Source organism: Lontra canadensis, unplaced genomic scaffold, assembly GCF_010015895.1.
Source record: "Lontra canadensis isolate GAN:19392208 unplaced genomic scaffold, GSC_riverotter_1.0 scaffold5, whole genome shotgun sequence".
Classification (NCBI taxonomy): Eukaryota; Metazoa; Chordata; class Mammalia; order Carnivora; family Mustelidae; genus Lontra; species Lontra canadensis.
The window spans coordinates 24,597,584-24,624,139 of NW_022630999.1; the positions used below are offsets into that span (position 1 = coordinate 24,597,584).

The following is a 26,556-nucleotide window of genomic DNA, read 5'->3' on the forward strand; positions in this document are numbered from 1 at the left end:
CCAAACATTCTATTTTCTATGAGTGTATATGTATGAAGCACATAGAAGAAAGAAAGAAAGAAAGAAAGAAAGAAAGAAAGAAAGAAAGAAAGAAAGAAAGAAAGAAAGAAAGACTGGAAGGTTATGCACCAAAAAGATAACAAGAACTTCCTCTGAAGGAAGAGCTCAGAATTAGAGGTAATGGTCAAAATTGACCAGAAAATGGTCAAAATTGTCAAATTATGTTCTTAATTTTTACAGAGAAAAAGCATTCATTATTACATGTGTAGCTAACAATTTTAAAGCCCTCTTTATTGAAATAGAAGTATAAATTAGATCATCTCGGAGGGGGGAGAGAAATATAATAAAGAGGAAATTTCAAAGGAAAACACCACCTAAGTATAATCAAATACTTTGTTAATTGAGCTCTTCTATTCCCCCTGGGGAGAACAAAATGCTTTTAAACTTTGCTTCGCCCTCAAAATACCCACACAGGGCTACTCCCTCTGGTTTCCCTGACGAAAGAGCCCCAGACCTAAAGGTCCCCGACTCCCTGCTCCAACCTGATTAAAAGTTGTTAGTTGGATGACTTCCTCTCAGTGTCACCAGTCATCATCTCTCACTAACCAGATCTATCTAGGCAATGCCTTGAAATTCTTTCATGCTTCCTGGAGCCTGGGCCCCCACAGAGATGACTGAGGATGCTGCATGCGACCTACTTAGGGGATTTTTTTTCAGGGGTTGGGAAAAGAAGAGATTTGCTTTTCATTTGCCTTTTCCCATTTTTTACCACCTTTTCTTCCCTGATTCATAAGGGGAAAAAGGGATAAAATGAAAAAGAACACAAGGGGACACTTTCTCATTTTGCAGCTAAAATTCTGTGATGATTTTCTTCCAATCACTGTATTATTACCTGGGTGGCCGACTTCCTACCACAAATGGCTCTCATTTTCATTCATTCTCACTCCCCTCTCTCTCTGACTTTTGCTACCCGATTTTATTTTTCTGGGTTCTCTCTTCCTTGCAAATTCAGTTGCTTTTATCATTCACTGAGGTTCTTCTCCCAAGATCTGCCCATTTATTTACACCATCATCTGACGGAGATCACTTTACCTTTGTGAACTTCTTAACGCACAGAGGTCCTGTTCCCTCTGAACATTTTGAACAGGTTTTTTGGTGGTTGGTTGTTTTTACAGAACATTTTGAAAGATACCAGTTTACTTGGGATGCCCCGTTTGTCCCGTGGAGAGCCCCCTGGCAATCTGCTTTCTCACCAGCCACTGTCTCCTGGCCTGAGTGTTGTGCTCCTGTGTTTTCATTTCTCACGTATCTGACCGTAGACAGGGGTCCCACATGCTGCTCATTCTTCTAGATACAAATTCCATCTGCCCTGTCTTTTGAAGGATTATCAAAGTAGCACAAACTCTCTATTCATCAGTCAATATTTGCACAGCACACAGAGAATCACTAACAGCCAAAGAAACATCCGAACAATGTCGGGAAAGCTGGTCTATCAACATGCCTTATTACAACTTCATCCAAGTGCCCCTAACAAAAGATGATTGTTTGCTCATGATAAATCAATCAGAGGCCTCTAGTGGCTATAAGATTAACAAAGCCTCGCAATTAGCACCCGGGCGCTGCAGCCACCATTTGTACGTTGTGCCAAGCCCTGTGCTAAACCCTTCATTCACATGCTTTATCTCCTATCACCTTTACAACAACTCTAGGAATGGGAGGAGAGGCTTATCAGTAGCCTAGTTTTACAGGTTTGGAAATTGAAGGTCAGAGATTGAGAGGCTTATCACGATCCCAGCCAGAGTCTATCAAGTACCTACTCTGTGTCAGACACTTGTAAGTAGGGTAGATCAGGACAGCAAAGTCCCCACCTTCATGAGGGTCCCAGCCTTGGGGGGTGTACATGGATAAATAGTACACATACAAAGGAACCATATGGGGGGCACCTGGGTGTCTCAGTGGGTTAAGCCTCTGCCTTCGGCTCAGGTCGTGATCTCAGGGTCCTGGCATTGAGACCCACATCAGGCTCTCTGCTCAGCAGGGAGCCTGCCTCCTCCTCCTCTCTCTCTCTGCCTGCCTCTCTGCCTACTTGTGATCTCTGTCAAATAAATAAACAAAATCTTTAACAAAACAAACAAACAAACAAACAAAGGGGCCATATGATATCGAGTCACTGCAAGTACCCTGGAGGAAATTAAATGAGGTGGTGTGCTAGGGAAGGGCAGGGCAGTGAAGACCATGAGAAAGCCCAAGAACACTGTGAGGGCGGGCAGCAGGCTGGTGAAGGCCCTGGATGGAAAGCTGAGTGAGATCAGAAGGAGCCCAGCCCTGCAGGGATCGAGGGGGAAACCCTGCGGGCCGCAGAGATAAGAGATGCAGAGACCCTGACGTAAAAATGTGTTTGGCATGGTTGAGCAGGGATGATGGCAGCCAGAATGCCGGGGTGAAGAGAGACAGGAGGAGAGAGATCATAGGGGATGCCTGATAGAAGGATAGCATGGACAGTTTATAAGGTCTTGTAGGTCATGATAAAGAGCTCAGAGTAGCACCTGGGTGGCTCAGTTAAGCATCTGCATTTGACTCGGGTCACAATCCCAGGGTCCTGGGATAGAGTCCTGAGTCAGGCTTCTTGCTCAGCGGGGAGTCTGCTTCTCCCTCTTCCTCTGTCCTTCCCCCCCTGTTCATGATCTCTCACTCTCAAATAAATCAAATCTTAAAAAAAAAAAAAAAAGAGCTCAGAGTTGTCACTACATGCAATAGAAAGTCACTGGAGGATTTTGGAAAGGGAAGTAATATTATCAGGTTTATGTTTTTTAAAGATTTCTGTGGATAAACAGGGAGTGGATTGTAGAGGCTCAAGAGTGGAGGCAGGGAGGCCACGGGGGAGGCTGGAGCAGTGGTCCAGGAGAGAGGTCAAGGCAGCTTGGGACTGTACTCTGTTCTCACACATAGAAATCTAGACCAGGGGCATGGCAATGGCTCCGTCAGTTAAGCACCCGACACTTGATTTTGGCTCAGGTCATGATACCAGAGTCCTGAGATTAAGCCCCACAACAGGCTCCATAATCAGCAGGGAGTCTGCTTCAGGATCCTCTCTCTTCCTCTCCTTCTTCCCTTTCCCTGGCACTTGAGTGTGCTCTCTCTTCTCTTTCAAATAAATAAACAAATCTTTTTAAAAAAAGAAAAGAAAAGAAAAGAAAGAAAAGAAAAGAAAAGAAAAGAAAAGAAAAGAAAAGAAAAAAGAAAAGAAAAGAAAAGAAAAGAAAAAACCTAGGTCATCTAAGAGCAAGCAGCATCTAGGATTTACAAAGAATTTCCCACTTTCCTCAGTAGGTTGACTTGAGACATCTTTAGGCCTTGTCCCATCTCAACTGAACGTGTGCCAAGGCTGTATCACTTACTTTTCCTTAAATTTTTTAGCAAAGTGTGACATATACACAGAGAAGCTCACCAGTCGTAAGGGTAGCTCCCTACCTGCTTTCACAAAGTGAGCACATCTGTGTAAACAGCACCCAGAACAAGAAAGACAAAATTATCCACACCCTCACCCAGGGGCTCCCCACATGTTTCCTTCCAGTCACCGGTTGGCATTCCAAGTGTGTTTTGCCAGAATGACAATTTCCTCAGTCTTGCTTAACCCATGACCCCCTTTATCTAAACCAAAAGTCGCAAGCCCTCCGCAATTAGAAATCCACATACCACCAGCCAAGATTCACACTTCCTTTTGTGTTGTGTATTATGAACACAACAGGGTTTTACATTAAATGTTAGAGTATAATACTGAATATGGTTTTTTCAAACATGACCCAAATTTCCAGTCCCACGTTCTGTTAAGCCCCCTCTTCAGAATCACGTGGTTCGAATTCTGGAAAGACAGCCAGTTGCCTCATCAAAAAGAACAGTCTGGAAGTCCAGCAGCACAGACAGCAGGCCTAGCATACATGAGTCTGTCCTACAGAATGAAGACACGATCTCAGGGCTTCTTTCAGGGGACAGGACACGACAGAAAAGTAGTATTTACTGAGCACTCATTACATCCCAGGCACCAAGCGCGGGGTTTCAATATGTTCTCTTATTTAACGTGCCCAACCCTTTGAAGATGGCGTCGTTGTCTCCGTTGTATGAATAAGAAAACCGAGGCTCAGGAAAGTAAAATAATTGGCCACGTTCTCAGGGCTGGAAAGTGACAAGAGCTGAGTTTTTCTGTCTGTTCCTGTATTCCACACTCATTTCATTCCACCACAAGCCTCTCTCTTTCTTTTCCTCCTTTGATCTGTACTAAATAAATGGAAAATGCCGGTCTCAACACTCGGTTGCTGAAATAAGCCTCATTTCTTCTAATGGTTTCCTTTTTACATTCCTTTTTAATACATTGACTTTCAAATTAACAGTGAAGCTCTCTATAAACGAAATGGGAGCCCTGGCTATTACTTTGCTTCTTTCCAGAAAGCAAGGGCTCCTTAAGCCTGATCAAGTTTAATGCTTGCTGTAAATCCAGGAAAGAAATGAATGAGCGCAATTTACAAGGCCCAGCCCAGAGCCTGGCCACAGGAGGGATGGGGACGAGGGAGCCACATTGCGTCACCATATCATCCATTATTGAACAGGGAGCCGACAATTAGCAAAGCAATCTAGATTAACCATGTTAACATCTCTGGGAAAGGGATTCATGTTCTCTGGCTTTCTGGAAGCTCTTCCAAGCTCCAGCTGTCCCTGGGTTCTTAGGCTTTGCGTCACGAAGGGAATTGATTTGATCAATTTACATTGCTGTTGCCTAATTAGTAAGCATGGCCACACTTGCCCATCGGTTTCACAGAGATTAAACTTGGGATCCTGACTGCAGACTGACTAATTTTCGTAGCTGAAAGTCACTCTACCTTTCATCCTCAATCCATGCCAAGTCCCCCAGAGTTAATCATAACAGGACTTTAGCCCAGAGCCAGACGCAGGCTTTCAAAGTCCAGAGAGCGGGGTCTAGGGGTCCTGGTCCTGCATGACAAGGCAGATTGTTTTGTGAGAGCTGCTCTGGTTCTAAGCACAAGGTGTCACCCTTCACAAAGCACGCTTACCCTCGCCCTGTCATTTGAGGTGCCCCTCTCTCAAGAAAGAAAGAATGTACAGCTTTCCATTTCAGACCTGAAGAAAGGAACCCTCACAGGAATGACTACTCAAGATCACAGTTTCTCAACTCAGATTAGTCATCCTTTTTTTTAAAAAGTTACTTTCGGGGGTGCCTGGGTGGCTCAGTTGGTTAAACATCTGCCTTGGCTCAGGTCATGATCCCAGGGTCCTGGGATCGAGCCCCACGTTGGGCTTCCTTCCCAGCAGAGAATCTGTTTCTCTCTCTCCCTCTGTCCCCAACCCACTTGTTCTCTCTCTCTCTCTCTAATAAAATCTTTTTTTTTAAGTTCTTTTTATTGAGGTTAGTTTTGTCTTTATTGCAAAAAGTTATAATGCTCATTGTAGAAAATTTAAAAGACTTAAAAAAACAAAAGGAAGACCATAAAAAGCCACCCTTCCAACATAATCATTGAAATATTTAATGCGTATTTTTCAGCCACTTTTCTGTGGACATAATACATACTGTTTTGTAAGCTGTTTTGTCTTCCGATATACTATGAACATTTTTTCAATGATACTCACTAATTTAATCTTTACTAGTTGAGTTGTATGGTTCATGAAACCAGTCACTTACGTTGGCTATTTGGGGCTGTTTCTAATTTCCATTTATGATAAATAATGTGACAATAAAATCCTTATATCCAAATAATAATCACTGATATTTATTGTGTCTCAGGCATTGTCCTAAGTGTTTTGTGTGTATATCTATCTAGACAGATAAATAACATTGCCTCCATTTTACAGATGAGGAAACTGAGGTCCAGAGAGCTTAAGGGACTTGCCCACCGTGACATAGACAATGACTCCAGAGGCTGCGCTTAATCATTAAGATCAACTTCTAGAATTATAATTTCAGGGTAACTAAATACATAAAATTGTAAAGTCTCAGCATCATACTCCCCAACTGCCCTCCAGCAGGCCCATCCCAGTTAATACTCCCACTGTCAGAATCTAAACACCTATCCACTTGCCTCGTCACCAACACAGGGCGATATTCACTTTCACTGTTCATTAGAGACATGCAGCCCAGACTCCCTGTAGCTGATCTGCACTCTTCAGAGCATGCATGCAACCCAGTTCCTGACAGAGACATCGATTTTCTTTAAATCAAGGGTTCTTAACCCTTTTTATTTTTTGGTTCATGGAACCCTTTGAGAATCGGACAGAATTTAGAAGCAGCTACACAGAAACGCCCACGTACCCAACAAATAACCACTTTTTTGACAGGGAGTCACAGATGCCTTTATGAACAGCTGTGCTTACTAGTGGACTGATACACCAAGAACACCAGAACTAAAACTAACCCCAGGCAGAGAGGTCCAGTCAAAGGCTGGCTCACCACTTGTTCCTTTTAACCATCCTGCAGCATACAGAGCCAGATCAGAAGGAACGGCAGTAAGATGTCCGGGCACAAAAATTCACCACGGTGGGGCAGAGGCAGGTCCCCAGGTCCAGACTCCCTCCTGAGGTCACGCTGTCCTCCAGCAAAGAAGCAAGAGCTCAGAGCAGATGGGCGGGCCAGCCCCGGCCGGCCTCCGCCAGGCACTTCCGTGGTCTCCAAAGAACACGCGAGGGACCCTGCGGCCAAATGGGCTTCTTCTTCACAGCCTCCCTTTTGTCATGATCTCCCCCCACATCTGCTCCTTTATGGTTTGGAGAGCCTCGTCCCAGATCAGTCAAGCCTCCACCAACCCTACCCACTGGCTCCCATCACAAGCAGTGGATGAGGACAAGAGGGGAGGGGACATGAAGGCCAGGGCCTCGCCTGTCCATCTGCTGGAAATGCCGCTTTGCCAGGCAGGCTTTTCCGGGAGCGGTCCTTGGCCAGAACACCTGCTTCTGGAAGTAATGGACCCTTTTTTATAATGATCCATTGAAGTTCAGTGATACCTTCAGAATTGACACCTTCCCTCCTGTCACAGCCTGGAGGGAAGGAGGTGGACAGAGGAATTAGCACCCTTAAGTGAATTGCCCTTTTCAGTGACCCCATGGAAAATTTAGCTCCATCTGGATGGACAGGTTGGGTGCCAAACCATGGTGAGATACACACAGAGAATGCAGGCAGCCTCTCAACCTAGAACCTGAACTGCCCTGGCTTTGCCACCCAGCCACGGCCAGCTTTGGGGTTTCACTTTGCACAAGACCGCCACATCTTTGTCAGAAAGATGGCAGAGATGTGATGGGAAAAGGGGCTGTTCTGCCTTTTACGGCTTCATTTCCATGTTTTGAGCTCTACTTATTTTTCCCCAAACCTATGAAAACATTGCCCTAGTCTCTCGCTTTAGCTCTTGGCATTGCCCCTCTGCAGAGGATGGAAGAATCTGTGGTTTAAATATCCCTTCTCCCCCTACCTTTGTGGGCCCCTGGGGCTGACTTACTTTTTAAGAAGCCAGGAGATGGCAGAAGGATGACTTTTCAATTCTAAATAATTACAGTTCCTCCTGGATTTGGCAGGGAAGATGAGTCATCTGAAAACTAGTCTATTCACACCCAAACATGGCTCTTCTGTCTCCCCCTGCACACCCCACTCCCCTACGGAATCTGCTCCACTTTTTAAAATGTTCTTTCAGTCTTCGGCTCCTTGGTGGCCTGCCTCACAAAGTCAAAACAGCAGATGAGAGGAGAACAAAAAACTCCTGGGTTGCAAAAAACTCTACTATCTCAGAGCTCTGGGACTGGGACCGAATGACTTCTCTTCCAACCCTCAATTTCAACACCTGTCAAATGGGGACAGCAGCTGTACCTGCTCCCTTGAATTGTTCAGATCCTGAATGAAATAATGCACATCAGGGGTTAGATACAGAGCTTGCAGCCTCTAAGGTCTCACCAGGTGGAAACTACTGTTGTCATTGTTGTGGTTAAATTCGGATCAGCACCCTCTTCTTTCTTTTCTTTAGAACTATCATAAAGATTGAGTCCATTTCTGGTGTGAGAGTCAGCATGCCTTCTCCACCTTCCTTGTGATCAGGACGCTGTGCAGGAAGTCAAGCCTCCTCTCAAGGACCAAAAACACCCTTATGCTACAGGCTCTCTAAAACACACTTACTTCATTGCCTTTGCAACCTCAGTGCGCCCCTCTCACAAAGGGGATGCAACTCCTTGCCCTTACAGTTTCTGGCTCCTCAAAACATGTGAGGAGGGAATTGTTCTTTGCAGAAAAGCTCTCTGAAAGTAGCAAAATCAAATAACACCTCCTTCCCGAACCATTGCCCACACACTTCTCTCCATGCCTACACATAACCAGCACCTCCTGGTTTCCTTCCAGGCGCCCTCACACCAAACGTTCCAGGGAAATAACGATTCTCCTGTCTGTGGGAATCGGCCTCGAGGTAGCAGAGAGATCAGTTGCTCTGGTGTCAGGCCTGGAACTGAATCCTGTCTCCATCACTCTGTAATCTTGAGCAATTTCCTAAATCACTCAAAGCCATAGTTTTTCATCCCAAAAATGGGCACCTCGTGGCTTAGGGGACTGAATAAAATCATCATTGAAATCTCCCTGCTTCCCCAGTCAATGTTAAATTCTCAGCCACTTCTAGGCACCGAGGAAGTGCTCAGGAAAGACTTGCTATGAAGTGGAGAAAATCAGGGTCAATCATCTGCAAATTTAAAAAAATGGAACGGAGCATTTATTTACATGGGAAGAGATGGAGAAAACTGTATTTTCTGAAAATCTAGATTTTCTGTGAAGAAAAGAACTGTCTTTGGGAAATATCTTAATTAGAGCTAAGCGTGGAAAATTAAACCCATCTCCCTCAATCACCATCCCCAACTGTCCCCTCCCCCACTGCCCTCCACAAAGCCAATGTCAAAACAACTAGAAGAGAGACGAGAAATGTTCACTTTAAGAACGAAAGGAAAGAAAAGAAAAAGCAAAGATTCTGGAACTCTTGGAGCAATCTGGGAGGAGAAGAGCTGGGACAGGAGAGGCAGGGACAGGAGCAGGGAGCCCAGCATTAAAGAGTGGTTCAAATGCTTGGCGCAGGTGATTTTCCTCTGGTGGTATCATGTTTTGAGGGGAAGTTAGCAGAACACACTGTCAAGAGAAATGGAGCCCAAGAAGCAGGAGAGACAGGAATGAAGTTAGCCCCCCCAGAGACTTTGAGGGATAATTCTGAGGACTTGACAAGGTTAAGGAAAAGGGACACTCACGATAATCCCAACTCACTTTCAAGGGGCAGGAATGCTCCCAGGGGACATCTAGGCTACACATATATAAACAGCACAAGCCGTAAATATTGAACCCATCGGTCCCGTCTTTGTGGAAATTCCCAGAAAACATTCCCACATGGCCTCAGCAAACCCAGCCAGCTCTCTGTCCTTCAGGTACTTCTACCTGGAAAGTTTCCTAGCAGCAAGGAGCCTTCGAGTTCTGAGAAGGGGCTGGAATTTCAGGGTCATTCTGTGGCGTGCCTCTGAACTGAGATTGAGAAGCAAGATAAAGTCCCCTTTTGCAAAAATCCGGAGAGTGAATACATTTAGCAGCAAAGACTAATCATGTTATTATACAGTATAATTCACGAGACCAGCAATGTGCCGAGCTCTCGAGATGCTCCAAGGCAGGAAAGGGCTCTGGCAAAAAGACAGGAGCGCCTAGAGACAGCGGAGTAGCACAGTCACGCTCTCTGTGGTTGAGGAGCAGGAAAGAGCGGGTCCCAGACCAGACCATGCAAGTGGAAAAGAGACACAGGGCTCTCCGTGGGTCCCAGGCCCAACCTGAGCCTGTAGACCAGTTTGGAAATAGGGAACGGTTATGATTACCACCAGCCAAAGGACAGAACAGGAGGATGAGTCAGGGAGAGGAAAGCAGAGAAGTCGGCAGACAGCTGCTGAGGGAAGGGATGAAAGGCCTCGAATGGAGTCTAATGGCCTAAGTGGCCCAATCTCGCCATTTCACCCTCTGATTCCCCAAGGCTAGTCATTGTCCCTGTTCTCTCACGGAGCCTTTCATCCAAACACACCGAGCCTCTCCGCCACGCGGCCGGCTCACGTGTGCCTTGGAAGGAAGGAGCAAGTGTGCGCGGCCTGTTTGTTCTGGGCTCAGAGACGCTCTAGCTGCAGGTGCGTGTCTGTACATTTTCCCCTCATTTTCATTCCACCTCTGAAACCAAGCGAACACAAAGCTTAGAATCTGAGAAGGAGGGGGCCTGGGAGCCCCCTGGTTGCATGACGTGAAGAAATGGGAGCCCGGAAAGGAAATGATCTGCCAGCTACTCACCGTGTACTTTGGCCCTTTTCTTCCCCTCTGTGCTCAAAATTTCTCTCCCTTCCCCTCCCTCTCTGCCTCCCTTCTCTTTCCACTTCTCTCTTGCTGTCTTTCTTTCGTGACAAAAGCAACGTTTGTTCATTGCACAAATAATTCTAAATACAAAGTGAAAGTCTTCCCATAAACCCATCCTTCAGAAATAACCACTGAGAACAATTTGGTGTCTATTCACCCAGATTACCTTTTCTGTGGACATGCTAATGCACACTCCTCACACACACACACACTCACACACACACACACACACTCACACACGCACACACACTCACACAGAGTTTCTTTGTAAAAATCAGATCATAGGGGGCGCCTGGGTGGCTCAGTGGGTTAAGCCTCTGCCTTTGGCTCAGTTCATGATCTCAGGGTCCTGGGATCGAGCTCCGCATCGGGCTCTCTGCTCAGCGGGGAGCCTGCTTCCCTCTCTCTCTGCCTGCCTCTCTGCCTCCTTGTGATCTCTGTCTGTCAAATAAATAAATAAAATCTTAAAAAAAAGAATCAGATCATAGAAGGCATAGTTTCCTGAAATTTGCTTCTTTCTGGCTAATTCTGTCATGGATAGCATTCCTTGTAGACTTGGCTCACCATTTTAATAATCTGTGATTTTTCATTGTGTGATGATACACGGCTCATTTCACAACTCCTTATTGTTAGAAATTTAGGTAATTTCCTATTTGGAGGGAACATTACAGCAGTTCCTTGCACTTTTATCTCTCCTCTCTTTTAAGAGTTCTTCTCTAAGCTAAATTTCTGGACATGGAGTACTTAGATCAAAAGCTATGCTCATTTCAGTTTTTTTAGATAATGCCAATTTTCCACCCAAAATCTACACTCCCACCCAGAATATACAAAAATGTCTGTTTTCCCACACCTTTGTCAAATTGACCATAAGCAATATTTTAATATATCCTAAACTAATAGACCTGAAATATTTTGCTTCTCTTTAATTTACATTATTTATTTTGTAAAGGAATTTTACTATGTTTTCACTAATTTACTTGCTGTCTGTTGTACTAATTTTTGTTATTTGCATACCCATAGTGATTTGCTTTGTTTTCTATGGAGTTATTTTTTCTGAGATTAATTTGAAAGAGAGCTTTGTGTCTTGGAAATATTACTCCTTTTACTACTGCTTCAATTACAAATATTTCTCTCAATTCTTCCTTTAACTTTGTTTTCAAAGTTTGTAACCTTATTGAAATGTCTAAATAAACTCATCAATGCTCTTCTTTACATGCTTTTGTCATGTAAAGTTCTTTACAACTTTTGTCATGCTTAAAAAGTTCTTTCCTATTTCAAACTTATAAAAATATTCACTTATACCTTCTAATATTTTAATAATTCTTACACTTAAAATCTTGGATGCTCCTGGGTTTATTTTAATTAAGAAATAAAGTCGGGGGGCACCTGGGTGGCTCAGTGGGTTGAGCCTCTGCCTTCAGCTCAGATCATGATCTCGGGGTCCTGGGATTAAGCCCCACAGTTGGGCTCTCTGCTCGGCGGGGAGCCTGCTTCCCCCTCTCTCTCTGCCTGTCTCTCTGCCTACTTGTGCTCTCTCTCTGTCAAATAAATAAATAAAATCTTTTTTTAAATAAATAAATAAATAAAGTCGGGATCCAGTTTTAATTGTTTCTAACTAGGCAGCCTGGTGTCCCAAAACTGCCTACTAGAGAATCATCTCTTCTTTCCCATAAACATTGAAATGGCATATAAAATTCTTATAGATATTTGGCTCTCTTTCTAAACTATATAATTTCATTGATCTATCTGCCTTTTCTTTCACTTCCTGCTCTGGTAATTTTTTTTAAAGATTTTATTTGAGAGAGAGAGAGAGCATGAGCAGAGGGAGGGACAGAGGGAAAGCTAGAAGCTGACTCCCCACTGAGCAGAGAGCTGGATGGATTCAGACTCGATCCCAGGACCCTGGGATCATGACCTAAGCCAAAGCCAGACACTGATCTGACTGAGCCACCCAGGCACCCCTGGTATTTTTTTACTTAATGTGATTTTATGATACGTTTTAATATCTGTAGGAGTAGGTTTACCCATCTTCCCAATATCACCATTCTTTATTTATTTCAATTGACCTGGCTATTTTTTTCATGGTTATTCTTCCACATTCCATATTCTTCTAGATCTGGATCATTTAGTACTCCCTCCCCCTCAAAAAAAACAAAACAAACAAACAAACAAAAAAGCCTGCCTCTTGTTTTTTTTGGGGGGGGGGTTGTTTTGTTTTGTTGTTTTGTTTTTATTTATTTGACAGAGACAGACACAGCAAGAGAGGGAACACAAACAGGGCAAGTGGGAGAGGGAAAAGCAGGCTTCCCACAGGGCAGGGACCCCTGATGCAGGGCCCAATCTCAGGACCCTAGGATCATGAACTGAGCTGAAGGCAGATGCTTAACAACTGAGCCACCCAGAGGCCCCTCATCTTGGCATTTTAATGAGATTGTCTAGAATTTACAAATTAACTTGTAGAGAACTTAAAGTTCTCTTGAATAAAGACTTCCTTTACTAAAGCAAGCTATGTCTCTCCATTTATACATGTCTCCTTTTATGCCCTTTTATAAAGTTTTACAGCTTCTTTCACACAGGTCCCACTGATATGCAGTTTCTAAAAGCATTCTTCAGGGAAATTGCTATTTCCAGTGAGGTCAAAGCATGGAACACATTCAGTGTTTATGATGGTATCAGAGATGGGTCTTTAAGTGCTGTGAAAACCAGTCCATCCCATCTGCTCTCCACTCTGGGCCTACACCAGGAAGTAGCTTCCCTCCTGGAAGATGAAATGTGCCAATCCGTTAATCAGTAGGTGATTGATGGCACTGACTGCATGTCCAGTGCTGTGCTAAAAGTGTAGAACAAAGACCCCTCTTCAAAAAGCTTTGACGCTGCCTAAGGAGACAAGGGGCTCATCCTTTAAGATTGGCATCCCATATTAATCTATGTACTGCAGACTCTGTTCTGGCGGGAAATAAAGAGGAGGGCTGCAGCAGTTGGGTAAGTTTCCAGGAAGGAGGTGGGAACTGAACTGGGTGTTGGCATGTGGTTACCACTTAAAGAAAGAAAGAAAAGAAAGGAAGGATGGTATAAGCAAAGGAATCACTCAACAATCATTTACTCAGCACCTCCTTCAAATCTAAAGCTGGGGGGGCGCCTGGGTGGCTCAGTGGGCTAAAGCCTCTGCCTTCAGCTCGGGTCATGATCCCAGGGTCCTGGGATTGAGCTCTACATTGGGCTCTCTGCTCAGCGGGGAGCCTGCTTCCCCCTCTCTCTGTCTCTGGCTGCCTCTCTGCCTACTTGTGATCTCTGTCAAATAAATAAATAAATAAAATCTTTAAAAAAAAAAATCTAAAGCTGGCCAAGGCACAGGAAGAGGAGGTTATAGGCTCAACAAATGTTTTTACACATTCACTATAAGGCAAGTACAGTGTTAGATGCTAGAGGAACCAAGACAAGTAAGACAGACCCTGGCCTTGAGGATCTTGTAAATAAGGGAAAGAGACTCTCAGCTAAAGTCCAGCAATTGTTATGATAGGAATCTGCAGTGAATAGCAAAGACTGTTAATCTGGTGATGGCACACCTCCTGGGTACCCATGGATGGGACTCAGTGGGTCCTATGAGCCCCTCAAATTAGATCGTGCTAAGTTATCTGCATAACCAGCATTAGCAGGTTAAGAACCACTGGAGTAGAGTGACATAAAACTCTTGGTTCCTAGATCCTGGCCATCTCAATGGCCAGATACAATAGATGTAAAGTCACCAGGACAAATAACAAGCAAATAGTTCTAGACTTCCCCCATCCCAGAGGTGTTCTAAGAGTTCAGAGGCAATGCCTAGCTTTGGACTGGACAGATTTGGGTCTGAATCCCAGCTTTGCCATTTAATGGCTGTATGACCTTGGGTGAGTTCCATTCCTTTGGAGATTCAATTTCCCCATCTGTCACAGAGAATGGAGAATTAGAGAACCCCCTCTCCTCCTGTGAAATTAGGTAAGATATGTAGGTCACCGGGATCTTAGCAGGACTTCATGGACGGCTTATTCCCTCCTCTTGCTTATGCATGTCCGAGGAAGCCATGCAGCATGGGCTGTGGTCGTGTGTAGAAGGAATCTGAGCCAGGCGTGGAAAGGACGGAGAGCGGGAGGGGAGAGCAAAAGGCATCTCAGACCAGTGGACGGCGTGAATAAAGGGAAAGGAGCCAGAAAAGTCAACTCGTGTTATGAAGATTCAGTCCACTGCAACCAAGTTGAGAAGGTCCTTAATTCCAGCCTCAGCAGTTTGAACTTTATCCTATAAACTATAGGAGCCGCTGGAGGGTTTGGGGCAAGAGTGTCGACCTCATGGCGAGGTGGCTCTCAGCCCAGCCGCTGCTCATGCATAAATCCCAAGATATCCTGGAAAACAATTTTAAAAATAAAATTGTAACATGAGCTAAAGCAGTGCTTTTCACTTCAGGACTTGGTTAAAAAACGGATCCTGAAAAGAAAAAAAAAAAAAAAAAAGATCTTGATTCACTGGATCACTGAGGTTCTGCATTTCTAACATGCACCCAGGTGACATAGGAGCTGTTTATCCCTGAACCTCACTTTGAGTAGCCAGGGGCTAACATATTTCCATTGCATTATTCTTATTACTATTATCATTCCTGTAACACGTGTTGGCCGAGTGACTATCACGTGTCAGGCATTGTGCTAGGCCCTAGGGAAAGAGAAAAATCAGACATGAACTTTTCTAGAAGTTCACAGTCTAATCAGAAGAGATGAGGCATAGCCCTCAGCAGCTGTAATTTAAGGTAGAAAGTGATAAATGCCGCATTTCTGGGTTCAGATAAAGTGCCTTGACAATTCAGCAAAGAGAGAGATTGTTCCCGGTTGAGGGAGGAATTGCCTGGTGCTTAAGGAAATGATTAGAAGCTTCTTTTTCTCATTCTTAAATAATGAGTGAGAACCCTGACTTCGGAGTTGGATTTTAATCCTTACATGTGACTTTGTTCATCTCTTAAACCTCAGTTGCTTCATCTGTAAAATGAGATACAGTAACAGCAAGGCTAGGGAAGGATTGCATGAGCACATGTGTGTAAACATAGTACCTACTAACTGGTTCCTAGGTCATTGTAAATAGTGGCTCGGGTAACTATTATTGTTCACCTCGTTTGCTTGAAAACTTGGCGTGGGTCTGTTGGCCCCAAAGATATTGTATTTGTTGGACAACTTTATGATCTCGTTCCAGAGTTAAGTGGCAAATGAAAATGGAAAACTTAAAGGGAATTTTCAAATCCAAGGAAACCTCCTTTATAAAACCGATGCTGAAAGAATTAGCAACTATTTCAAATTTGTGAGTTTTTATTGCGCCAAACTGTTTCAGCTGGGGAGGCTTGGCTTGGCTGTAGGTGTAGCTAAATGCTCCTAAGGAGAGCCATGTTGAAAAGGAGTTCCACTCGATTTACAAGCTGATCAGAATGGTATTATCAGGGTGCCTGGGTGGCTCAGTGGTTAAGCCACCGCTGCCTTCGGCTCGGGTCATGATCTCAGGGTCCTGGGATCGAGTCCCACATCGGGCTCTCTGCTCAGCAGGGAGCCTGCTTCTCTCTCTCTCTCTCTCTCTCTCTCTGCCTGCCTCTCTGCCTACTTGTGATCTCTCTCTGTCAAATTAAAAAAAAAAAAAAAAAAAAAAAGAATGGTTTTATCACCCACTGGCTCCCCTGAGGTCATCAGTTTGTCAGATGCTGGCAAATACGTCAAATCTATAATCCTAGAGTCTCAGAATATCAGTGCTTGGGGGGATGTTACAAGCCATCCAGCCTCTGGGGGACCGGGTGCATGCTGCATTAGGTCCCAATGCGTTTGGGCATCTCCAAGGCCACCTGTTGGCCATTCCTCCAGCCAAAGTTTAATGAAGGCCTATAGATGTCGGAATACATAAGAATAAAAAAGGATCCCCTTTTCTACCCTGCAGGAAGAGGATACGGACAGGGTGCCCATGGCCACTCCAGGAACTAACAGAGGAGACTCCTGGGCTTAACAACTAAAGATCTCATTTTACACCTCTTTCTTCGTGTTACCTGTGGGAGACCTTGGACAAGTGCCACTTCCACTTGTACCTCCAGTTCTTCTCTGTAAAGTAGGGATAATCCCACTATGTTCATAGGCTGTTGTGAGAATTAAATGACATAGAGTCTAGGAAAGTTGGCTGACACATAACAAGGACCCAATAAGCACAGTATCTTTTGGTTTACTTCTTATTTTTTGAGTAATATTTATTGGATTTTTTTCCCAATTACAAAAGTAATTCATGTTTGTGGAGAAAATTTTGGAAAACACTGAAAAGCACACAGAGGGAAAATTCGCCCATGAGTCTACCACCCAAGGATAAACACTGTTGACATCTCCACATCCACATGCATATTTTGTCTCCCCATGTACTATATTGGTGGTGACTGAAGGTGGCTTGCGTTCAAATTCTAACTCCATCACCCATTGGCTCTGTGACATGCAGGGACTTACCTTCCCTTCCTCTGAGTGCAACAGTCATGGCCTCCGGGGGCACATGCAGGTTGGCCAAAGTCGCCTAAAAGTGCTGTAGACTACCGAGTGGAATGGCGCCCCTAGCGCTGCTCCCGGCACAGCCGTGCTGGGCTGGCAGGGAACCGAGGCGGTTGAAAGAAAGCAAACAAAGGTTAAGCATTTCCCCAGTGATTGGCACAGAGTAAGAGCTTGTCAAATGGTAGCTACTATTCCACAAACGCAACCCGTGCTTTTGAAGACTGGAGGCTCACAGAGGGTTGAGACCTTGTTTCCACTGCTCTGATTGGCTGAGTGGCATTTTAAGGGTGACCCACTGGGACCACATCCAGCCAAAAAATACATCTCCCTGAGCTGATCCTGCTCAGCCTTGGCTTTTGAGCCTTACACTTCCCAATCCCTCTAAATCGCCCTTGCCTTCAGGCAGGCAAAACCCAAGTGGCGTGGGAGGGCGGGCTCAGGGCACCTTCTGCTGGGCTCTCCGTTCCCCCCCTCCTCCAGTTCCCCCTCCTACACTTCCCACCCACTAGAAGTGTTCCAACCACTAGTTGTCCCACCGGATCTGCTTAAAAGGCCTCAGTAGGAGGCCACCAGGAGGCATCTGAGTAGAGCCACAGCGTTTCCCGGGGCTGCTTCTAGACTGCTGCTCAAATTCACTCTGGATGTGAGCCGGTGTGCAGGATAGCTCGAAATAACAGAGATGGCACAAGAAACTGAATCACACACTCGGTCCATCAGTCCGTCATTGAGCAAATATTTACTCAGCAGCTACCACGTGCCCCGGGCTGGGTTCTCTCGTGAGAAAAATTTTCCCTGTTCACTTTTCCTTCAATCCCTTGAGCTCCTCAGAGTGGAATTTGTCTTCGTTTAGCAAGTAGTTAATACCCCGCAATCCCAGCTAATCTTCCTTCCGGAAAAAAAAAGAGGGCCTCAGGCCCACCACTGTCTGGAAGAATCCAGAGATACTAATATCTTTTTTTTTTCATCTTATTTTTCTCTACTATGACATTCTATTTATAACAAGTGGTGCCGATTTAAAAATAGTGCCAGAAAGCTTCCTAAAAAATTTTTAGTTAGACACCAAAAGTGAGCTGATCTAAAGAAAAGCATGAAGTAACCAGTGCTAAGGGAGCCCCAGACTTGAGACGGAGTCTTCCCCCAGTAAACCAAGTGAAAAATTTCAGCATGTTTGAGAACGACGGGGTGCCCCTCCTTGGGCCTGTGTGGGCCAGAGCAGTAGGGTGGGAGTCCACACACCCACTCCGCACAGCAGATCCTGTGCTCGTTGCCACATCCCTCATCTTCGCAGCAGTAATGCTGCCTTAACAGCAGCATGGGCAGTAATAACAGTGGCTGCGTTTGAAGCCGTCAGAATAGCTGTGCTTATTGGGTGCTTTTGACATGTCTGGCACTTACCAAGCCTAACTTCATCCCCTCCCCACAGAAAAGAACTGTCACTGTCCCCATTCTTCAGGAACCTGAGCCTCACTGAGCACAAGTAGCTTCTCCAAGGTCACACAGCTGGGAAGCCAGCGTTTGCACTTGAACCCAGATCTTCCTACCTATGACAACTGAACAGCTCCTTAACCACTGACCTACACTGCCTCAATCCATGTTTGTTGAATCAAATGATGCTTGAACATGTTCTGGCAGTCGTTCTGCTAGTCACCAGCTGAGGGACCTCCAAGACCCTTATCTCACTGAGCTTCAGTTAAGGAAGGTGTCCCAGCCCTGTCAAGCCAGGATTCTTAACAGGGCAAGGAGCCTCACAGCATTTCATGAGCAAGAGAAGTGGAGCCAGCCTCAAGGACAAGCACCATGAGCTGGTGGCCGTGTCAAAAAGGCTGATGCAGCCCTGACCTAAAGCGGAGAGAGCAGGCTTCCAGGAACCCGCATTTCCTGTTGATATTTGCTTCCCTCTCCTCATGGCTTTTTGGGCCCCCCAGAGGTCTGTTGGGTTTCAAGGAGAAAAGATCCCTGTCACTGATCCTCTTTCACACCAAAAAGACTCAGCACCTTCCCTAATTAACTACGGCTTCTTGGCCACATCTGAACCAGTCGCTGTAGCAAACAAGACCCCTCAGCCTAGGAGCTTCTGTGCAGATGGGGGGAGGGATGGAGAGAAGGGGCAGAAACATGCCTGGAATCCGAGAGGCCGCTGGTCCAGGCCTTGACACACACTGCCCCTCTGTGGTGGGTCTAGAGAAGAGGGTGCATCCCAGCCAGGATGGGCAGGGCTTCTATCTCTGGCTTCCTGGAAACTGAAGTTTAAAGCTGGAGAGAACCTGGATCAAATCGGTCAACTGAAGGAGGGAAAGTGGGGCCCAGAAAGGGAAAGCAACTTACTCAGAATGATACATTGAGTTACCAAACATAGGACCCACCTAGAGATTTCCTGTAATTAGACTTCCAGCCCAATCAGTGATTGACAAGAATAAGAATTATTTGGTGGGGGTGCTTGGGTGGAGCAGTCAGTTAAGCCTCTAACTCTTGGTTTCGGCTCAGGTCATGACCTCAGGGTCATGAGATTGAGCCCGAAGTCCAGCTTTGCTCTAAGACTCCACCAGATTCTCTCTCCCTCTCCCCCTCCTGCTCATGCTCTCTCTCTCTCTCTCAACCTCTCTAAAATAAATAAATAACTCTTTTTTTAAAAAAAGAATTATTTTGTTAATTAGCCTTAATCCAAAGTTGATTGGATGGCAGGCTCCTGGTACCCTGAGTGCTAATAAGCACCTTATATATTTTATCTTCTTAATTCTCAAAATAACCCAGAGGCATGGTACCATCATTACTAGCCCCATTTTACTGCTGAGAAAACTAAGGCTTAGGGACACTGTGAAACCTGCCCAAGGTCACTTGGCTGCTGGTGAGAGAGCCTGGATTCTATCCTAACGAGTCCAATTCTAATAAGGAAAGAGACTCCTTATCAGAAGTCACCAAGGGTTTGCTCAGGGTGGGCATGCAATACATGTATCACCCCATTTAAAAAAAAAAATCTAAAAGGATAAAAATAAAACTGTGAATTCTGGTCCTCTATCTGAATGGAGAAGAATTTTCAATTTATATTATATAGAATTTTTTTTGTAATGTAATTTTTTTTAATCAGTACGTATCACTTTTTTATTTTAAGTAAGTGAGGTGGTTGCTGTATTTTTTTTAAGATTTTATTTTAAGTAATCTCTACACCCAAGGTGGGGCTCAAACTTACAACTCTGAGATCAACAATCACATGCTCTACCTACTGAGCCAGCCAGGGGTTCCAAGTGAGTTTTTTTTTTAATAGACTATTTTTTAGAGCAGTTTTATATTCACACCCAAATTGACAGGAAGGTACTGAGATTTCTCATACGCCCAGTGCCCCCACACACCCACAGCCTCTGCCATCATCACCAGCCCATACCAGTGTGGTACATTTGTTACAGTGGATGAACTTTGCTGACACATCATTGTCGCCCAAAGTCCGTAGCTTAGATTAGGGCTCACTCTCGGTGTTCTGCGTGCTGTGGACTTGGATGAATGTATAATGACATGTATCCACCATCATAACATCATGCAGAGTAGTTTCACTGCCCTAAAAATCCTCTGTGCTCCCTCTACTCAATCCTCCATCTGTTATTTTTGTAATAAGAATATACAAATCTGGAGAGGGAAAGAAAAGAAATGAAGAGGTAGTTCTTGCCAAGAAGGAATTTCAAGTCTGAGTGGTGAGCGGGGATTCAGCCAACCCTGGGATGGCTTTACAACTTGAACAGGCAAACAGTAAAATAACAGAATAAGATGTGATTATATACCTTCTGAGGAATACAGAAGAAAGAAGTCAATATGAGCTGGGAGGGGTTCATCAGAGCAGAGTTCCTGGAGAAAGCTCCTGACTGGGCCAGGATATAAAGTATTTTTGGAAAAAGGCCACTATTTATGATTTATTATCCCCGTGTCAAGTACTTTACATGGGTATTTTTACATGTTCAAAATAACCCTATGGAACAGATACTATCCCCAATTTATGGATGAGAAAATGGAGTCTGAGAGGGCCAATTAACTTTTCTAAAATCAAACAGCCAGTACACAAAAAAAGGAATTCAAAACTAGGTTTGAGTGATCCCATATCCTGTGTTCAAGCCACAGGATCGCATTGCCTGCATCGGCAGAAAAGTAACAAAGGTAGGGAAAGAATGGAAGGCAGAGAATGACCTTCTTCTCAGAGGAACAAGTAGCTCAGGGAGCCCAAACTCACAATGTGGCTATAAATAAATGCCATGAAAAAAGTCAGCATCATCCCTTTACTTTGGGCTGAATATTTCTCAGAGCTACAGTACTTGAAGAATACTTTGTAAGAAAATAAAGGCAAAAATCCAGCCATCTTTGTCCTTGATAAGGGGCTTCGAATATGGTAGTGATGAAGAACCAGAAAGAAATGCCACATGGGTCTAGGGGGACAGAGTATCATTTATGCTGCTATCGTGATTCCATGTATGTTCTGTTGCAATGACCTTTTAACACACCTACCTCCCCACTTGTCAGTGGGCTGCCCTGGGACAGAGGCCACACCCCAAGTCATCTCTATATCCCCGCAGCTTGACCTCATCCCTGGCACTTGACAGGAACTCAGTATTGGGGAATGAATGAATGAGCGAGCAAAAGAATGAGTGTATAAAAATGTAAATAGCTACTACTATTATATGTTGGTGTCCCGATCCATAAAATGGGACTGATGATAGTACCTTCATCAAAGGATTATTGTGATAATTAAATGGGCTGATGGTATAAAGGGTTTAGCACAAGACCTGTACAGAGCACACATACAATATAAACAGTGGTTCTGAAGAATATTAGCCACTAGTATTATTATTGTTCGTGTATCCTTTAAAAGAGCCCGTCCCTAAGGAGTGTCCCCATTAAGCATTTCGATTCGTACAATCATCTTCAATGGGGTTGGCAAGAGCAGCTATGAGTTTGTTTTCAGGGAGCTCTCCTACTCTTGGTCTCCTCACTTTTGCATGACTGTCTATGCATCCCCAGTCCTGGACCCTAAGTGTCCTCATTAGGGTGGTGTGCCCACCTGTATACATGCTCATCAGCATTTACCCTCCAAGGTAATGCACACGGTTTCCTAGCTCTTCCATCTTCTCACTTCTCCCAAAATTTATTCTCCAGGTTTGCATTTGTCAAGGCCAGTACCTAAGCCCTTCAGACTCAGTAACAGAAACAAGAACATCCCCATGGACAGAAACAACCCATCCGGTCATGGGGACTAGGTGTTCACATGCCAAATGTGCATTTCAGCCGATGCCTTCCACATAGCATCTTAATCCAAAGGAGTATCTGGGATGGTGGGATGAAAACCTGATGGTGCCGGCCTTGTCACAAATCAGACCATGAAGTGTCGCCCTCATCTGCCTCCTTTAAACCAAACCAAGAATCTAGCTCACTCCCACATTTCCCCCTGAGTTGGGAAAAGAATCAGCGTAACAGGTTGTGTGGCAGGCTCAGTCTGTACCGCACACGCTTCTTGGGGTTGTGAGTTTGAGCCCCACGTTGGGTGTAGAGATTATTTAAATAAACGTAAAAAAAAAAAAAAAGAATCCGTACATCCAGGTATGGATAGCCCTCTTTCTTTCTTTCTTTCTTTCTTTCTTTCTTTCTTTCTTTCTTTCTTTCTTTTTTTTTTTTTAAGAGTTTATTTAGAGCAGGCAGGGTAGAGGGAGAAGGGGAGACTCAAGCGGACTCTGTGCTGAGCCTGGGGCCCAACATGGGGCTTGATCTCAGGATCCTGAGATCACAACCTGAGCTGAAATCAACAGTCAGACGCTTAACCCATTGAGCCACCCAGACAACCCTGGATAACCCTCTTTCTAAGTTTAAACCCTTGCCTGGCTTAGCCCTGCACCAGGAGCCCAGGAACATGGTTTGAAATAACAAAAAAAAGGAAGGAAGGAAGGAAGGAAGGGAGGGAGGGGAGGGGAGGGGAAAGAGAGGGGGAGGGAGGGAGGGAGAGGAAAGAGAGGAGGGAGAGGAGGGAGGGAGGGAGGGAAGGAGGGAGGAAGAAGGAAAGTCCTGTAAAGTATAACTGCATTTATCGAAACATTTAAAGATGGATGTACAACAGAAAAAAAGATCTGAAGGTATATGCACCAAATTTGATTTCTTTGCATTGCAAGGTTATGTGTTTTTTCTTTTTGCTTTTTTTATATTTTTCTCATTTTTCCACAAAGGGTATTGTAAATAGCATTTTAAAAACATATTTTGTATTCAAACAGAATTTAGTTTAAATCCGAGCTATACTACAAACATACTGAGTATCCTGGGGCAAGTCATTTACCCTCTCCAATCCTAGTTGCCTTGCATTTAAAATGGAAGTTGCTTTTAATTAAATATTGCCATAAAATATTTTTGGCTCTGAAATTAGAGGGGTGAGTCAATCATGTTTCTCCACCATAGCACCTCATTGTAAGCCCTCTCTCTTATTTTATTGATTTATTTCCTTTTATTTCCATTTCCCTCTGCCTTCACCCTTAGGCAACTATTTTGTGTTTGACATTATTTAAAGTGTTTTTGTAAAATGTGTGTGGTTGTTTGGTGTGTTACTTAAATAGTATTATGTTGTAAATCTTCATTCTATTTCCTATTTGTTCATAAAGAATGATATTTTTTAAGATCTTTCCCTAGTGCTATATGGACATGCCGTCCAGGGCTCTAAGTGGGACACAGTCACTGTGCTAGGCATCTACCCTACTCAACTTTTCCATAATTCCCAGTGAGGGACACCTAGGTTCTGTCCAACTCTCTGTCACCATAAGCAACAATGCTCTGAGTATACTTGTGAATGTCACCTTATGGATCTGTGTGAAAGTTCTTTGAGATCTATGCCCTGGAGCAGAACTGCTGGGTCAAGAAGTCTGTATATAGGGGCGCCTGGGTGGCTCAGGTCATGATCTCAGGGTCATGGAATGGAGCCCTGCATTGGGCTCTCTGCTCAGCAGGGAGCCTGCTGCCCCCTCTCTCTACCTGCCTCTCTGCCTACTTGTGATCTCTCTCTGTCAAATAAATGGGTAAAATCTTTAAAAAAAAAAAAAAAAAGAAAGAAAAGTAGTAGTAGTAGTAGTAGTAGTAGAAGAAGTCGTATGTATATATAATTAATGACATCAAGTGGGGCCAGAGTCTTGAGTAGGGCCTCACAGCCTATGCCCGCACTAGCCATGCAGAAGGCTCCCCCTGTCCCCACAACCCTGCTTACACTTAGCACTCTCCAGCTTCCTGATTTTGCCGGCTGAACAGATATGTTGTATCTCTTTGTGGTTTTCATTTTAATTTATTTGAACCCCTAATATTTTGAGCATCTTGACCTATGTTCATTAGCCTTGAGGTTTCCTGTTTTGTAAATTGCCTGTTCATTTTCTTTGCCCACATTTCTACTGGGAATGCTCTTTTTCTTGTTGATTTGCAGGAGTATCTTTTATATTCTAAATATTGATCCCCTGACTGTCTTAAAAATTGGAAATATCCTCTCCCGTCCTTGCCTCGTAATTTATCTTTTTGCGGTATTGAGTCGTTTTTCTTTCACTGCTAGATCAAAAAGATCGTTCCTAGATCAGAGAAGAATTTTGTCTTCTTTTGCCTTTAAAGTTTTACCTTTCACATTTAGGTCTTTAATACCTCTCATATCTACTATGGAAATAAATCGGCATCTGCGTCCAGGCCTTTCTGTAGAACAAAATAATATAGCTAGGCGCCTAGCACAATGCTTCCCACCTAAGAACTATGCCAGTGCCGGTGATGATGATTATCGCTGGCGTCGAAAGTGATAAACGCTCTCCCGGCAAGTCGAGAGAAATTGGAACCTAGGGGCTGGTTAGCTAGCCCAAGAAAGGTTTTAGAGGCGAAGCGGAAGTTACGGAGATTGGCCCTAAAAGGAATGTCGGATTCGCTCACTTAGAGATGGAAGGCGAGGGCGCGGGGCAGAGAAGGTGGCCTGGGCAAAGACCAGGCGGGGGGATTGCCGCGCGTTCGCGGCGTTCAGGCGGAGCGCAGGGAGAGGAGGGCCTGAGTACTCACGAACTGCTGTCTGTCTTTCTGCCCTGTGCCCACCCCACCCCTCCCCGCTGCAGGCTCCCTGTTCTCCACCCTGAAGCCCCCCGACGCCGTGTTCAAAGTGGTGTTCTGGCTGGGCTACTTCAACAGCTGCCTCAACCCCATCATCTACCCGTGCTCCAGCAAGGAGTTCAAGCGCGCCTTCGTGCGCATCCTCGGGTGCCAGTGCCGCGGTCGCCGCCGCCGCCGCCGCCGCCGTCGCCTGGGCGGCTGCGCCTACACCTACCGGCCGTGGACGCGCGGCGGCTCGCTGGAACGCTCTCAGTCGCGCAAGGACTCGCTGGACGACAGCGGCAGCTGCCTGAGCGGCAGCCAGCGGACCCTGCCCTCGGCCTCGCCGAGCCCGGGCTACCTGGGCCGCGGCGCGCCGCCGTCCGTCGAGCTGTGCGCCTTCCCGGAGTGGAAGGCGCCCGGCGCGCTCCTGAGCCTGCCCGCGCCCGAGCCCCCCGGCCGCCGCGGCCGCCACGACTCGGGCCCCCTCTTCACCTTCAAGCTCCTGTCCGAACCCGAGAACCCCGGGGACGACGGCGGCGCCAGCAATGGTGGCTGCGAAGCCGCGACCGACGTGGCCAACGGGCAGCCGGGCTTCAAAACCAACATGCCCCTGGCGCCCGGGCAGTTTTAGGGCCCCGGGGGAGGAAACATCGTGGGGGGAGGGCGGGCGGAGGGTGGGAGGGGGCGTCGGCGCCCGGAGACGCGGGCCCAGGGGGAAACGGGGGGAGGGGGGCGGGGAGAGGGGCAGCTGCTTTTCTGGCAGGGGCATGGGTGCCAGGTACAGCGCGGAGAGCTGGGCCGAGCATGCTGAGAGCCTGGAGGACCCGACGCCGGCCGGGATTTCCGTCTCTCTCTCTCTCTGTACATATCCAAACGAGTCCCTCTGTACACGTATTTAATCGTGGGTACACGTGCGTGTGTCTGTGCGGTGTCCGTGTGGTCTGCATGTGTGCGTGTGTGGGGCCGCCCGCGCGGGGGCAGAGCGAGTGTGCGCCCGGGAGGCAGCGGGGGCGGTGTTTGTCTTGTGACTTCATACCTCTCAAACCCCTCCTTGTACTTTATTGAATGATGGCACTTGGGCGGGGTTGGAAACACATCGGACATTAAAGGTCATTTCTCCTGTGCGCCTTTGAGCGGTTTGTGAACAGGGCGGTGGGCAGGATCTGGAGTCTCCTCCTCCCTCCTCTTCAGATTTGTCTGCGTCAGTCCCACTGGGCCTATGGGCGATAGTTGTGCTGGGGCCCCTTGGCCCCACTTCTACCCTTGCCATTATGGCCCTCCAGGGCTAAACAGATCTGACTCTGTGGCTGGAAGTGAGCGGGTGGATTTGTCCCATAAATCCTCCTTGCCTGCTTTGGATCCTCACTGGTATCTAATCCTCCTGCTGTGGGCAACACTGTGGGCAATGCCTGGCTTGGTCCTAGGGACCCCAATCCTAGCTGGAGCTCTGTAGCCGGGAGGGTAAGGTGGGCCTGTCACTTGAGAGGGGATGGGACTCAGGCAGAGAGATGGCTTTGTTCCTTTCACCTCCTCCCTGCATCCCTAGGCCAAACACTCCATTGTTCACCCTTG

The 26,556-nt window shown here is 45.8% G+C and overlaps 1 protein-coding gene across 1 annotated transcript in view; it reads left to right on the forward strand.

The window, feature by feature from the left end:
• ADRA1B (adrenoceptor alpha 1B) overlaps positions 1-25,664 on the forward strand; it is a 49,493-nt gene extending 23,829 nt beyond the window's left edge. The window contains exon 2 of the mRNA XM_032851691.1: positions 25,008-25,664. Within this exon, the coding sequence (XP_032707582.1) occupies positions 25,008-25,615 (608 nt within the window). The 3' untranslated portion in view covers positions 25,616-25,664. The remainder of the gene's footprint in view (positions 1-25,007) is intronic.
• Positions 25,665-26,556: the final 892 nt, after the last annotated feature.